The 14492-nt window shown below is 28.6% G+C and overlaps 3 protein-coding genes across 5 annotated transcripts; 2 read left to right on the top strand and 1 right to left on the bottom strand.

Moving 5' to 3' along the window:
- Positions 1–3085: 3085 nt before the first annotated feature.
- On the bottom strand, positions 3086–9808 carry LOC111427555 (uncharacterized). Of its 3 annotated transcripts, none has more exons than XM_023062760.2 (7): positions 9648–9808; positions 5849–5922; positions 5561–5776; positions 3794–3993; positions 3616–3738; positions 3358–3477; positions 3086–3300 (listed from the first exon to the last, which is right to left on the bottom strand). In XM_023062760.2, the coding sequence occupies exons 1-6, from the start codon at positions 9671–9673 to the stop codon at positions 3373–3375; spliced, it is 744 nt and encodes a 247-aa protein (XP_022918528.1). In that variant the 5' UTR covers positions 9674–9808; the 3' UTR covers positions 3086–3300; positions 3358–3372. The 3 variants fall into 3 exon arrangements, with proteins under 3 accessions (XP_022918528.1, XP_022918526.1, XP_022918529.1); XM_023062758.2 differs by having other exon boundaries at positions 3381–3477; XM_023062761.2 differs by lacking the exon at positions 3086–3300 and having other exon boundaries at positions 3359–3532.
- LOC139428956 (uncharacterized) lies at positions 7899–9587 on the top strand. The gene has a single exon (XM_071194067.1). It carries the CDS (start codon positions 8106–8108, stop codon positions 9501–9503), a length of 1398 nt encoding a protein of 465 aa, XP_071050168.1. The 5' UTR covers positions 7899–8105; the 3' UTR covers positions 9504–9587.
- Positions 9809–13271: 3463 nt separating the features above from the next.
- LOC139428955 (uncharacterized) lies at positions 13272–14277 on the top strand. The gene has a single exon (XM_071194066.1). It carries the CDS (start codon positions 13491–13493, stop codon positions 14229–14231), a length of 741 nt encoding a protein of 246 aa, XP_071050167.1. The 5' UTR covers positions 13272–13490; the 3' UTR covers positions 14232–14277.
- The last annotated feature ends 215 nt before the right edge of the window (positions 14278–14492 follow it).

Raw genomic sequence — 14492 nt, 5'->3', positions numbered from 1 at the left:
GAACAAGTTGATAGTAACGATGTTGAAGAAATAAATACACAAATTGGTAACGACAAAGATCCTAAAAATTGCCCACCTTGTCCTAATGACCCGACACAGAAAGTGCCACAAGATCCAAAAACAAATACAGAAAAACCAGACGAGAACGCAAAATAAGTTTAAAATTTATGTTAATATAGTTTATAAATAAATCTTAAAATAAATTACTAAGTATTTTATTCAAAATTCTTCAAAGTTTGGTGGTACATTCACAATATGTCTTTTCTTCCTTGATTTAGATTGATTCTTCTCATTACCTTCTACTGATACGTTCACATCTTCTAACGTATTTAATTTTCCCTCTTCTCTTTTCTCGATTTTATCAGATTTGATATCGTTTTGAGTAACCATCACTTTTTGTTGGTTAGGATCCATTTTCGAATAAAATTTGTTAAATATGATTTCTTATTAACACTTTATGATACGCTTTGTATCAACTCTTATATTATAATACAGAAACAACAACATAAAACTAGTTTTGTATAAACTAGATATCTTATCCAAATATATTTTGTGATATTAAAGATAAATCCATCGCAAACATTTCGATAAGATAACATAAATTAAATAAAATGAGAAAGATTATATTGTATTAGTAGTACCTTGATTATATATATAATCAAAGGTACTGCTGTATATGTGTAATAAAATGACAAAAAGTTATGCAACCTAATATTCACATTATTAATTTGCTCAAAATAAAAAATTTTGGGCAAAGTTATGGGTTATGGATGATATGTAACTGTAGGCATATTGAGTAAGATTAGTTATGTTTACTAAGTTAATGGTTAAGATTATGAAATAAAATGTTTATCATTTTACTAATTTAGGCAACATCCCTTACACATCCAAGTAACGTACTAATAAAGGGATTTGCAATAACAAATTCATATATTCCAATATTATATTTTCATATTATTCTAATATTTAAAAAAGTTATTAAAATTAAACTTAAATTTATTTAAATATATTTTAATGTAATATTCCAATAATTTATTTAATTTAAAAATACTTTCACCTATTTCCAATTCTAATACAATAATAAGTGTAATGTCACAATGTGTAATGTTACCTACCACCGCCATCTATCAGTATCAGAATAAACTTATTGTTAGTTCAATTTTTTAAATTACAAATATATATTTAAATAAATAAGTTACGACAGAATTAAAATTGTTAAAATTAATTTTGATTTTATTTAAACATATTGTATTAACTTATTTCATTTAAGAATACTTAGATATTATAATTATAATACAATAGCCTTGTTTATAGATATAGATGTATATCTATAAACAAGGACAATAGTAATAAACTGTCATGTAGTTGCGCCATCTATTGGCGATGGATTAAACTTGCTGCACCTTTTAAAATTTAAACATTTATTTTTAAATGTTTACCTTACATATTACCTTATATTTAATGAAATTTGAGTTTCTTTGTACTTTTATGTTATAAAATAGGGACAACCATTGTAGCGTCGATTTGAAAAAAATACAGATAGATATAAAACAACAAAATAATTTAATAAAAGTTTGTTTGTGACAATAGAAAATAAATACAATCAAATTCTTTTATAAGATTTCTTAAATAGTAATAAAATAAATAATATAATAAATAACTTATTGTTAAATGAACACAGATCCTTTGTATTTTAATAATTAAATAATTATCCAATTAAATTCTTGTTTAATGGCATGATGAAATCTTGGAATCATACCTGAAATCAAAAAAAAAAATTTATTAATAAAGTGTTAATTGTTAGTGCAATTAGTAACAATATCTGTTTATTTATTAAACATCAAGGAGGAATTTAACGTTTATTTTAACGTTATAGGTAAATATAGAGATAAATTAAACGACAATTGATGTTTAAGAAAAAGTTTTAGATTATTTTTACAAAGCTATATTGAGAAAGTGTTATTAATTGACTATTAATAGATATTAATAAAAACAATGAGAAATATAAAAAAATATTTTTTATCTAAATAAGTATGCAACCCAATATACACACACTTAATTACATACCTTAATTAAATTTAATAAAATTGGTCTGGATAAAAATTTGTTGGTACCATAACGATATGGTGTTTCGTTTTGTGTTTTGTCCTATGACCCACATTTCGATTTTTATGGCAATCTATACACTCGCAAGTAGCATCCCGAATGCAAACCATCTTTTTACTTGAATGTGGTTTTTCACTATCCATAAATCGAGATGAAAACGTTGATTTTTAATTGACCGAAGTCAAATTGGAACTGCCTTAAAAGAAATTTGAGACACATTTTTATACTTGATGATTGTAAAATCTGACTCAATACTTACGCAAAATTGCGATGACGAGATAAGTGATTATTTTTCAAATCAAACTTGAATAAAGATGACTTGTTTGAAAAACGTGACACGGTCGTACACGTTTTATTATACCCGGATTATTTGATGAATTACTCCGCAAAAAATAGATTATAAAAATTGCGTTAGTCAGTTTAGAGGAATGCCAAAAAAAAAAATTAAGTGAAATAAAAAGATTATTTTTCTCAACGAAATTGAACTTTGAATTAATTGTTGCAGATGTGAAGAATATCACGAGAATGATGAATGTTATTCTCAAGACGTTATATTATGAAATATTTGTTAATTGATTGGAATTAACGAAAATGACGTGTTAAAGAGAAATTTATTTAATTTGTACTTTTCTTTAAACATTTTTTATCACTTACGTGTCCATTCATGTCTCAAGGATCTAAAAAGGTAGTTGAAATATTTTAAAACGATAATGTATTTGATTTAATCTAGAATGATATTAGTTGTAATAATCACAGATAAAAATTGTTTTATATAATTCGCATAATTACTTATTAAGATTAAAATATTTTTATTTCATTATTGCTATTTTAAAATATTAGAACCAAAGAAAACGTTATCATAAAGAGTAAATCTAAAATTATCTTTTTTTATTCCTCATTATTTGATATTTTATATCTGTTAATTGTGCGATTTATTAAAATTTGAAATCTGTTAATGTCACAACAATAAACGTCAAAATTGAAACTTAGACTATAACATTTTTATTTTCAGATCGTAATTGAAACTAATTGTAAAATGTTAACTGTTACAGTTGTACTTTTTTTAAATTAGTTCTTTATGTTTTCGTTTTTTTCTTGATATCTTGTTCTAAGGGAATTGCCTGATATTTCTTCGCCTCAAATTTCTTTGTGGGGGGGTAAAAATTTCAAAACAGCTACAATCTCCTCTATTTCCTACAAAAAGAAAGAAGATTGTACGTTACAGAATATAACCGGCACATTAACTTTTACCTATAAATTATCTTTTTATCTACCTGTTCTTAACACGTAACGTCGCAACGCTACGTTCATTTCTAGAAGACGTTGTTGTAATAAAGCATTGTTAACCACTCCTCTTCTATAATAATAATTCTAAAAGAAGAAATATACATTTGTTTTAATTGTTTGGTAGCTCAAAATGCCAAACCTACAACAAAATTGAACAATTAAATTAAATAAATTTAGTTGTAGTTTGGATTTTGTAAAATTTAATGTAACTTATTTTCGTACCCAAGCATAGTTATCACGTTCATCATCGCTATCTTCAGTATCGACTTCGAAATAACTCGGTGCTAATTTTATCATTTCGACGAAAATCATTGCAACTCTTCTCCATTGAGTGATATGTTCCGTCTAAAATGACTCAAAAATTGTTGATTTTTATATTTATTTTTTTTGTTTAAATTACTCTTAATTGGAAGAAAATTGGTAACATGCTGACGGGAACACAACATCCTGCTAATTCATCAGCAGGGGCGCAGGTAACCACACTGTATAGAAGATCTAGAATAGCTTCTATTAAATTTGCGTGGTTTCCTTCCAAACTATCTTTTAGGAGACCTAAGATATCTTGTGCTATGGTTTCAGGTGGCACACCTGGGTTTTCATCTAAAAATCAATTCATTTTTTAAGTTTATAAAATAAGTATTTAATTTCGTTATTGTTAAAAAATTATTTAAGTATAATTATAAAATTGAAAACTGAAATTGACTTTTTGAATATCTAAAGTTCATACGTCAATGTGACATTAGTTGATTGACATGACAACAACATTTCGTGTTAATCTTGCCAACTTTTACTGACTTCACAACAATTTAACAGATATAGAACCACAATATATCGTATTTTTTCAATTTTGGCTCAAAATTGAGCTTTTATTCGCTATAAAATAACATTAAAAATGATTGCTCGCTGTCACTGTCAACTTCAAATCTCAACACCAACCCAAATAAAAAAAAATTTATTACTATTAAAAATTGAATAATGTTTTTGGTTCGTTTTAATGATTTTGTTTAAATCAAACATTTAATTATCACATTTTAAACGTATATTTTTAATTAATTTCGATAAAATTCCTATTAAATTTGAGTTAAGCGAATTAGTCTTTAGACAACCTGCTGCCATCTATATTGCATGTAAATAAGTTTATTATTTAAAAATTAAATAAATTAATTTAATTTCGTGATTGTTAAAAGCATAAGGAAATAACGAAAGAAAGGTAATTTGAGATGGACAATTTTTGTTATTTGTCGATTACACAAAAATCGGTGTTGAAATTAAAACCGGTTATATGCTATGAGTTATTGAACAGGTTTTACCACGATGTTCTATTTATTGCGAATTAAATCAATAAAGTATTCGATTTTTGCAGCTTTGTTAAAAAATTTCGATTATTTAAGTATAATTATAAATAAAAACAAAAATGACTTTGATATCTAAAATTTAAATGTCAATGTGACATTAGTAATTAATGTAACAAAATTTCCTGTTTATCTTATATACCAACTGTTATTAACTTCACAACAATTTTTCACGTAACAATTCATCAAAATTTATTATTTTTTATTCAATGTTATTTTCAAAATTATACTTATGTTTGAAGAAAGAAGGTTTTAAATTAGATTAAAATTAGCTCAAAATTGAGTTTTTATTCACTACAAAATAACAAATATAATTGCAATCTGTCACTGTCAACTTCAAATATTAACACCAATCTAAATTCATTATTTTTTTTATTATATGTTTTTAGTTCTTCTCAACGATTTTATTTAAATTAAACATTTAATTAGAACACATTTTTAGTTAATTTCGATAAAATTTCTTTTAAATTTGAGTACAAGTTGGTTTTTACACAGAAATTTCTTCGTAAGCTGCTGCCATCTTTTATGCGATATATTAAAATTATAATAAATAAATTAATTATTTAAAAATTAAATAAATTAAATAATTTCGTAATTGTAAAAAGAATAAAGAAATAGAGGTAATTTGAGATTGATTTTTTTTGTTGGTATTTGTTGAGTGAGCAAAAATTGGGTTTGAAATTGAAACGAATGTTTGCAATAAAATAACATTTCAACATCACAATTTGCATTATTTTTTAATTCGTCGACACTTATTCGTTCCACATACGTGTTTTTAATGATTTAATAAAAAAATAAATAATAAAAGAACTTACCCAACGCTAACGCTTGAATTTGCGGCTGAATCAACGGTTTTTTTAATGAAATTAAATAAAACTGTAACCCTGCCGCAACTTCCCTTAACGTACAATCTTCCAAAACCTTATTAACACTTTTTCCACCTTTACCAATTTCGTTAGCTATGTGTTTAATTCTTCCATCGTGCCTCGAAGCTCGAAATAAATCACGCGTGCGTACATCTCTTCTTAAATCTTTAATAAATTAATAGATATTATTTAATTTAATAAAGCTTTTTCTCAAAAATCGGCTTACTTTTAACTTACTTTCCTTTAAATGTTCTATTGTTAATTTTATTCCATCTAACGATTTATCTTTAATTATATCTTTTTTACACAATCTAAAAAAGAAATAAATAAATGTTTAATAAAATGATTTAATACATCAACAATAATTTTTAATAAACAACCTCAAGGAAAAAGCAAATTTTGCAAACTATAAATTCAACACAGCTCGGTTTGAATTCATTATCGAAAAAACATGTACTTCATCAACATGCTCTTCCGTTTAATTCCAATGTTAATTTTGGTAAAATCAAGTGTTTTACCAACGGAATGTTTTTTCGAAAACAAAACGTTTCACGACATTAGAAAACGCGAAACTAATCAAGAAAAATCCTGGATGTTTAATAACAACCCCGTGGAGATTTTACCAACGATCGAAGCGAGTATGGCCCCAACGATAACAAGCAGAATGTGCGAATACGACGATGAAGACAACGAAAATGTTGCCGATGTTTTCGTTACGATGGATGATTTTAAACAATTTGATAACCCACAAATCGTTAGTAGAAATTCAATTCCTCAAGAAGAACCAGAAATTTTACCGGGGACTTTATCAAATGATTATATCATCGAAGAAATAATAATGGAGCCCATTAATTTTGTGTCACTTCCGGTTGAAAATCAAGATAACGTGGTCAAAAATGATTTATTAAGGGATCCGGTTGAACTGGAAAACTCCGAAATGGTCGTGGAAGCTAAAGATGTAAATCAAATGGAAATTGGAGAAAGCGAGAAAAGCGAGTTAATTCAAGATCAAATTCATGAACCGATTAAAGAACAAATTAAAGAGAAACGAGTTGATAACAAAGAAGAATTGATACGGGAGGTTGTCGAAAATATGAGAAAAATGGAAGCTTTGTATGCAATGGAAGGAATGGTGAAGGAGTTTATTGGGAAATTAAAAGAAAATGAGGGTGGAAAAAAACATAAATAATAATATTGTAAATTTGTGTAATATTTTTTTATGAATTAATAAATTTAAAAAAAAAAAGGTTTTTTTCTTTTTAATAACTTTAATAAATATTAATTTTGGAAAATCATTGAAATAATGTAATGAAGGAGTTTAATTAATAAAAAGCAAAAAATATATACAGTGAATTTCACTGAAGTTTCATTTTATGTGGGGCATATATAAAATGCAAATGTCAGTATAATTTGGGTAAAACCTCGATATAACGGATCAATACGGGAAACGCAGTGTCCGTTATAGCTCAATAAAAATATACAAGAATCTAGCGCTGAATAACAAATAAAACTAGACTAACGCTAGTACTAGAATTAACACTAGACTTAAATCTAGAAATATTCCGTTTAGTCGTACCTCTCTTAATACGGCTAAACCTGAATGTTTCTAGTTCTAGGTCTAATGTTAGTTCTATTCTGATTTTCCTGTCTACTTTTCATCTCCCTTTTTTTACCCTCCTTTTTTTCTTTCCTGTTTCGCAACTATTTTGCTTTTATCATTTATATCCAGTCTTACACCTTTCTGCCCACCTTTTTCCTAACTTTCCAATCTCAGTTCACTCATTTCCTTCCAGTACTAGCACAATTCAAATTATTTTCTTTTCTATCTGGCTACTTTTTCGGTTTTCCAGTCTATTTCTAGTTTCCCACATTTATGTCCAGAAGGTTTCTTAGCTTTCCAAGATCTGTTCAATCTATATCTTCTATTATTAGTCCCGTTCTTGTTTTTTTCTTTTCTACCTTGCATTATCTATGCCTTCTGAGTCTATTTCCAGTTTTCCATATGTCTGTCCATCTTGTTTCTTATCTTTCCAGTTTTTGTTCAGTCTTTCTACCTCAGTTCTACCCAGTCTACTTCTTGCCATTCCACTTCTATTATCAAAAGTGGGAACGCGTCAATTAAGATAATTTTGTTAGTATTTTGTTCACTATTCTTCTAGACTCCCATCATTCTGCTCAATGTCATTCTTCCCGAAATCCCTCTTCTCCCCATTTCCTTCCTTGGATTAATCTTCTTTCCTCAATTACCAATAAAGATATCACCTTTTCAATGAACCTTTGATTTATGAGAAAATATTTTTTTTTAGGTTAAGTCGTCAAAAAAATGTTTTAATCTTTAAATATTTTAATTTTCACCAAAAAAAAACAATAGCGTTAACTTTTAATAAATTTTAGGTCAATTACAAAAAAAGCTTCTTCAGCACAAACACGCCTATATATGTTTAAAACCGTCGCGTTCACAATCAGATTATAATCAACGACAAAACAAAACACGATGAAACTCATTAATTATTTCATATCCGCGGCGATCTTTTTCGTCGCTGCAACTTTTGCGGCACCAACTTTACCAGAAGAAACACCTAAAGAAATTATGAACACTTTTCCGATCGCTCCAAATGACACCGAATCAGATTCAATTCTTGCGGAAGATTTAAACCCGAAAATTATACCCGAACCGATCGAAGAAAAAAATGATGAAAAAATGAATCAAAGGATGAAGAAATCTGCAACGACCACGTTCTGCGTTGAAGTTAAGCCGAATAACCCGTATCAAAAGCCGTACGAATTGTGCGAATCTGGAAATGAAATTTATGCAGTTCCATCGGATAATAGCCATTATAATGCTCCAGCAGCTCCTTCTCCTCCAGTTCCGGTTTATGGGCCACCTCAAAAAACTTATGGTACTCCTGTCGCGCCATCGAATTACGTCCAATCAGCACCTACTTCTTCCTCTTATAAAACAGCAACAAAAACGTACGAAAATAAAAAATATCGAGCTAACGAAGAGAATGAACTTGAAAACTCAGATGAAGATGATGAATTCCACGATGGTATGAGAAGTACGTATGGAACTGGTTATGGTTATGGTGGAAATGTTTATGGAGGAGGATTAACTAAGAAACATAAAAAACACGGCCATGGACATAGTGGTGTTGTAATTACTTGTCAACCAAATTTAGCTGGATATGCATCTCCAGCTCATGCTGGATATGCTGGTGCTGGATATGGAAGTGGTTATGGAACTGGATTTGGAGGAGCACATGGTTATGCGGGAGGTTACAGAAATTCAAACCCAACAGAAGATGTTGATCAAATCCAAATGAAAAATATGGATTATCCACGTTTAAGAAAATCCTACAATTATGAAAATAGAAACCCATCCTACGGAAATTATGGATACGGCCCAATTCCATCTCGACCGAATTCTTATTCTTCAGCATCAGCAACATCCTTTATTGCCCCACATTCAATCCCAAATTTAGCCCCACAACAAATCCCAAATCTAATTCAACCGCAGATCCCACTTTCAGGACAATATCCAGCCCCATCATTTCCTTCACCTTCATTTCCATCTCCTTCGTATCAACAAACTTATTCTGCACCAACAACTTATCCAATTTCTTCTTATGGTAACAATGGAGCCTCGGGAATTGGTTATGAAGGATTTAAACCACAACACCAGCCGCAAAAAGGAGCTTCATTTTCAAGCGCATCAGCTTTTGTTGCTCCGGGTACTTATAGAAGTACCGATAATGATAAAATGGAGAAAATGGAGAATAAAGATATGATGATGATGAAAAAAATGGAAGATGATCATCATTGGAATCAAGAGATGAGAAGTGAGGGCGATCAACAACAAAAAGAAACCATGGCCAATGAGGAAAAGATGTAATTTTTTTATAATTAAATTTATTTTTGTTCATTATTGTTAATGTAATGTATTTTTTTATGATTTAAATAATAATAAATTGGTTTGTTGAGGTGTTTGAGAATTTTTTTTTCTCAATAAAAAAAAAGTATCAAAATTAAAACTTACCCACGAAAGCAATGGATATTACCCATGTTTTTTTTGTGATTAATTTTGTTACGTTTACAAGAAAACACTGCGAATTTTTATTTCCATCGTTAGGAATTGTCACGAAATTGAGCTGACATTTTTGACAAATTCAAGAATAAATAATAAAAAAATGTGAATAAACAAAATCCTCAATTAAGATTAGATATCTTTCTACAACTAAATAGTAATTTCATGTAACATTAATTTATTAGTTTTTAATGACGTACAATGTCAAAATTAATTGATATCACTCGAAATGTTATTAAGTTATTATTGTTATTAATCTTAATTTTAATTTTGTGACATTTTCCTAGAACACAAAATTAAACAGAAATTGTGGCCTTTGTTATAGACATTTTTGCAGTCATTTGGCGCCTATTACATTAATTATTAAAAACATGTTATTTTTGATAAATTGGTGTTTTTAAATAAGATTAAATACAGAATTGTACAGAATTAAATCATTAACAAATTTGGTACCTCTCGTCAACTAAAAGTTGGTAATAAATGACACATTAGAAGATGACGTCAAGTACCTATAATTGGATTTTGCTGGATTTTACTTTCGGTGTTAATTTAAACACTATTGTTTTAGTTGAAATACAATTTAATAACTAAATAACAACTTGTTTTAACAACACGTTTCTCCTACGACTAAAACGCGGAACGATCTAGAATAATAATTAGACTAACTTCAGGTTGAAGAAAACTTATTCCTTCAGCTACTAGATGGCACAATCCCTATTTTATTTTATTATTTTCAACAATAACATAAATAATTTGTTAAGGCCCAAGGACAGTAGAATCTAACAGGACTGCTACATCCATTGTATTTTTGTAGTCCACTAGGGATTGGTTGCCCGCACTCTACGTCACACTATTTGCCACGCCTGGTAACTGTCTGCGTTTTTAGAGGTTATATGATAGACATTAATACGTCTAAAAACATAAAACTTCAAAAATAATATGAATACGTCTAGGATATAACCTCTAAAAATACACAGCAAACGCATAGACCATAATGGTATGACGTAGTTTGCGGACAGGTTGTCACAACAATGGATGTAGCAGTCCTGTTAGATTCTACTGTCCTTGGTTAAGGCCCACTTTTACCATCCTCCTGATAAACTATCTAGAGGATAGTTGCCATGGTTACGGCGGTTTTAAGCGCTCTCATTGGCTAAGAATTGGATTTATCTATCGGATAAATTTATCAGGAGGTGGTAAAAGTGGGCCTAAAACTAGTAAATTAACACAATAAAATTAATAACTATGTATAATTAACATCCTTAGAGGGTTTAAAACATAAAAGGTGTCAGATGTTGAAAAAATTATTATTGGGAGCAACCGGAACAACATAACCTAGAAATTACAAAACTGACATATTCTTTAGAAGATTTAACAAAAAAAAATTAGAATATTCTACAAATTAAGCCAATTATCAAATAACCTGTGTATAGAATCTTAAGATTAAAGTACGATTATGCTTAACCCAACTATCCTGAATCCTTGCTGTATCTTTACAGAAAAACTGTTGTTGTTTACGATAATAGATTGATGTTGACTCTTGTTAACAACGTGTTTTACTTGATTTGGTAAGTTTAATTACAAAAGATTTTGTCCCATGATCCCCACAATTTACGGTTTAAATTAAAATAAATTAAATTATTTGTAATTTGGGTTGCATACCATAACAAATAAATATTGACACAAATTTTTAAAAGGAAACATTTTTCAATTCGTTTCATCTTAAATATCAACGATAAAACTGTGTGGCAAACAAATTATTAATCAAATTTATTATTTTATTCAATTAAACTGTTTTTATTTACAAATTTTCGCTTAATCAATAATAATAACATTCAAATATTTATTATAAATTGGTATTTGTTGTACGAAAACTTTTGAGATTAACTATACGTAATCAAGATTCATCTCCACTCTGTGGGTAATTGCTTTTCGATCTTTGAGATAACAGTTTAATTTTAACCCAAAAGATTCTCGGAAAACCTCCTCCTTCTTCTATTTAAAATTAAAGTAAACACATTTTTACATGTCTATATAAAAAGGTTACAGGTAAATATCTAACGGAAATATCTTGACTACTCGAGAAGCATATTTACGAATTAAAAATCAAGATTTTTTATGAAACGTGATAACAAAAAAAATCTTATAAAATCTCATTCAGTTTATCGCAATTCGATTAATAACAAAGATGGATAAATGTAAAAATGAAAAAAATGGGAATAGTGGCAAAGAAGAAATTGATGCCGATAAAACTTGTACTAAAACCGTTACGAAAAGTAGAGAGAAAAGAAATATTGCCATGGCACCAAATAGAGATGTCGTTCGATATTAATTAATTTAAATATTATCAGGTGAGTTTTAATAAACAAATAATTAATTTTGTTTTATTATACCACTCTTCTTTTAATCTTTTCAGGTGAAGGTTGATAAAAAAATAATTTGGTTTTTTAGAATAAAAATCTTATTTGGATTAGATTTCAAGATTATGTCAAAAAACAAACAGTATTATTTATCGACTTAAGTCCATAAGTAAAAAATCGTAGTGTGTAATAAAACAACTATGTAAACAATAAAAAAAAAATTAATAAAATTTAACCGAATACATAAGTTTCATTTTATCGATCTTTTTCGCTTCAATTTCCATGAAATAAGAAACGTAAAAGATTTTTATCATTTCAATATCGACGAAATTTAAATTTAAACAATACCTTTTGATTTATATTGCGATATTGTCATGAAAAAAATGGTTAAAGCAACTATAAAAACACATTAGTTTCATTTCATCTCATTCTCCTTCTAACTCTTTGCCGCAATTTATCAAAAAATATAATGGGCGGAATTAATTTATGTGCTATGTGTAAAAGTGATAATAATGAAACGTCGGAAATTGCAGAAGAAGTTATAAGTGTTATAACAGATGCTTTACATGTTTTAACAGAAAAAGATGAAAGCGAAGATACCCCATTGAAGGAGGTAGAAGAGACTGCAGTTGAAGTCAAAATAGACGAAACAGAACATTCAAGACCGCGAAGACACATTGTTCGAGCGGTTTTAAATTGTACTGAAGATGATGAGTATTAAAAAGAATTAATTAAAAAATTGTATTGACTAATAACTTTAATTTAAATAAGTTTAATTTACTAAACTTTGTTATAATATATAATAACAAATATTCTATTTGTTTATTGGGTTAATAATAAGTTTTTCATTAATCTGTATCAAATTTTCAATCAAATAATAAATAAGGTTATGTACACTTAATTAAACTGTTATTCTAAAAATTTTACATTTATTTCAAAAGATAAATTCATTGCAATACACTACAACCATCTATATATTTAAATATTAAATACATATATGACAGTTGTCATATAAACGATATAATACGAAGACATTAATTTAATTTCTTAACGATCCTTCCAAAATAATCAGATTTATTGCATCACCAGCATTCAATTAAATTAAAAATAGAAACTTAAGATTCAATATAAATCTTTTTTCTATAATCAATCTGTCAAATTTTAAATACGATGTCACCATACAACAATGACAGTTTATTTGAAAATGATTTTTAAAAAAATAGAAAATTTATAATTTAAATAAACGTAAAAAGTTGGCGTCATAACATCATCGAAATTTTATGTAAATAACGACATGAATGTCAAATTGAAATTTCATTATTATTTATTATCTCAAATTGTTAAATCAAACATTTATTACTTTTCCAGCCAAAATTTCTAGCCGACAAAAATATACGCCAACCTTGTGTGATGAGCAAATGAGATAAAACTAGAAATGGTAGGATCAAGAACTACTTGTGGGTGTGGTGTATCACAACCATCAGCACCAAAAACTATTTGTGGGTGTGGTGTATCTCAATCACCTGCATCAAAAACTATTTGTGGTTGTGGTGTATCACAACCACCAGCACCAAGAACTATTTGTGGGTGTCGTGTATCACCATCACCAACACCAAGAACTATTTGTGCTTGCGGGACGGCTCAACCAAAACCAGCACCACGAACTATTTGTGGATGTGGTGCAGTTCAACCACGAGCTCCACCAAGAACTATTTGTGGTTGCGGTATTTTAGCACCTGTAGCACCACCTAAACCACTATATCAAGTACTGCCTCCATCAGTAATGCCAGCTTTTCAGGAAGAATGCGTTTGTAAGGATACCGACGATGATACAGAAGAACAATCAATTCTATTCGCAGAAATGTCAAATGCAGAGATGTGTTTATCGGAGTCTATATCGGGCGATGCTGAACGAATTTTAGCGGATAGCGTTTGGTTCAATATGGCACCTCCACCTCGTTTAACATCGAGCAGAACCCCTAACGTAACAGCCCGAAAATTGGATATAATGCGAGCGATATTAAACGGAAAAGCCAACCCGAAAATGGCTTTGGTGCATCCCGAGAAACCTTATTGTGCTTCGTTAAGTGTTTCAAGAGTTACTACAAAAATAGGACATGACAGACCTGAATATCAAGGAATACAATTAGGTGGATCTCTTATTTATAAAGATTAATGTGTTTTCTTTTATAAAATGCTAAAATAAAAATATTTGACAGTTATGTTTTAATTTCACATACTACAAAACTTCGTCTGTCAACAATTCACTACCAACTTGCAGCGCATGCGTAAGTTCGATTTTAGTTTTAGTTTTACCTTAATAAAAAGATTTTTAAATATATTTAATTAAGTACATATTTAATTGTAATTTACCATTTGGATGATTATTTTTTTAAATATAAATAAAATAATAAACATGTAAATCTCGAAATATTAT

Source organism: Onthophagus taurus, chromosome 2 (assembly GCF_036711975.1).
Source record: "Onthophagus taurus isolate NC chromosome 2, IU_Otau_3.0, whole genome shotgun sequence".
Taxonomy (NCBI): domain Eukaryota; kingdom Metazoa; phylum Arthropoda; class Insecta; order Coleoptera; family Scarabaeidae; genus Onthophagus; species Onthophagus taurus.
The sequence above is the reverse complement of the archived record's forward strand: the minus strand, read 5'-3'. Positions and strand labels throughout refer to the sequence as shown.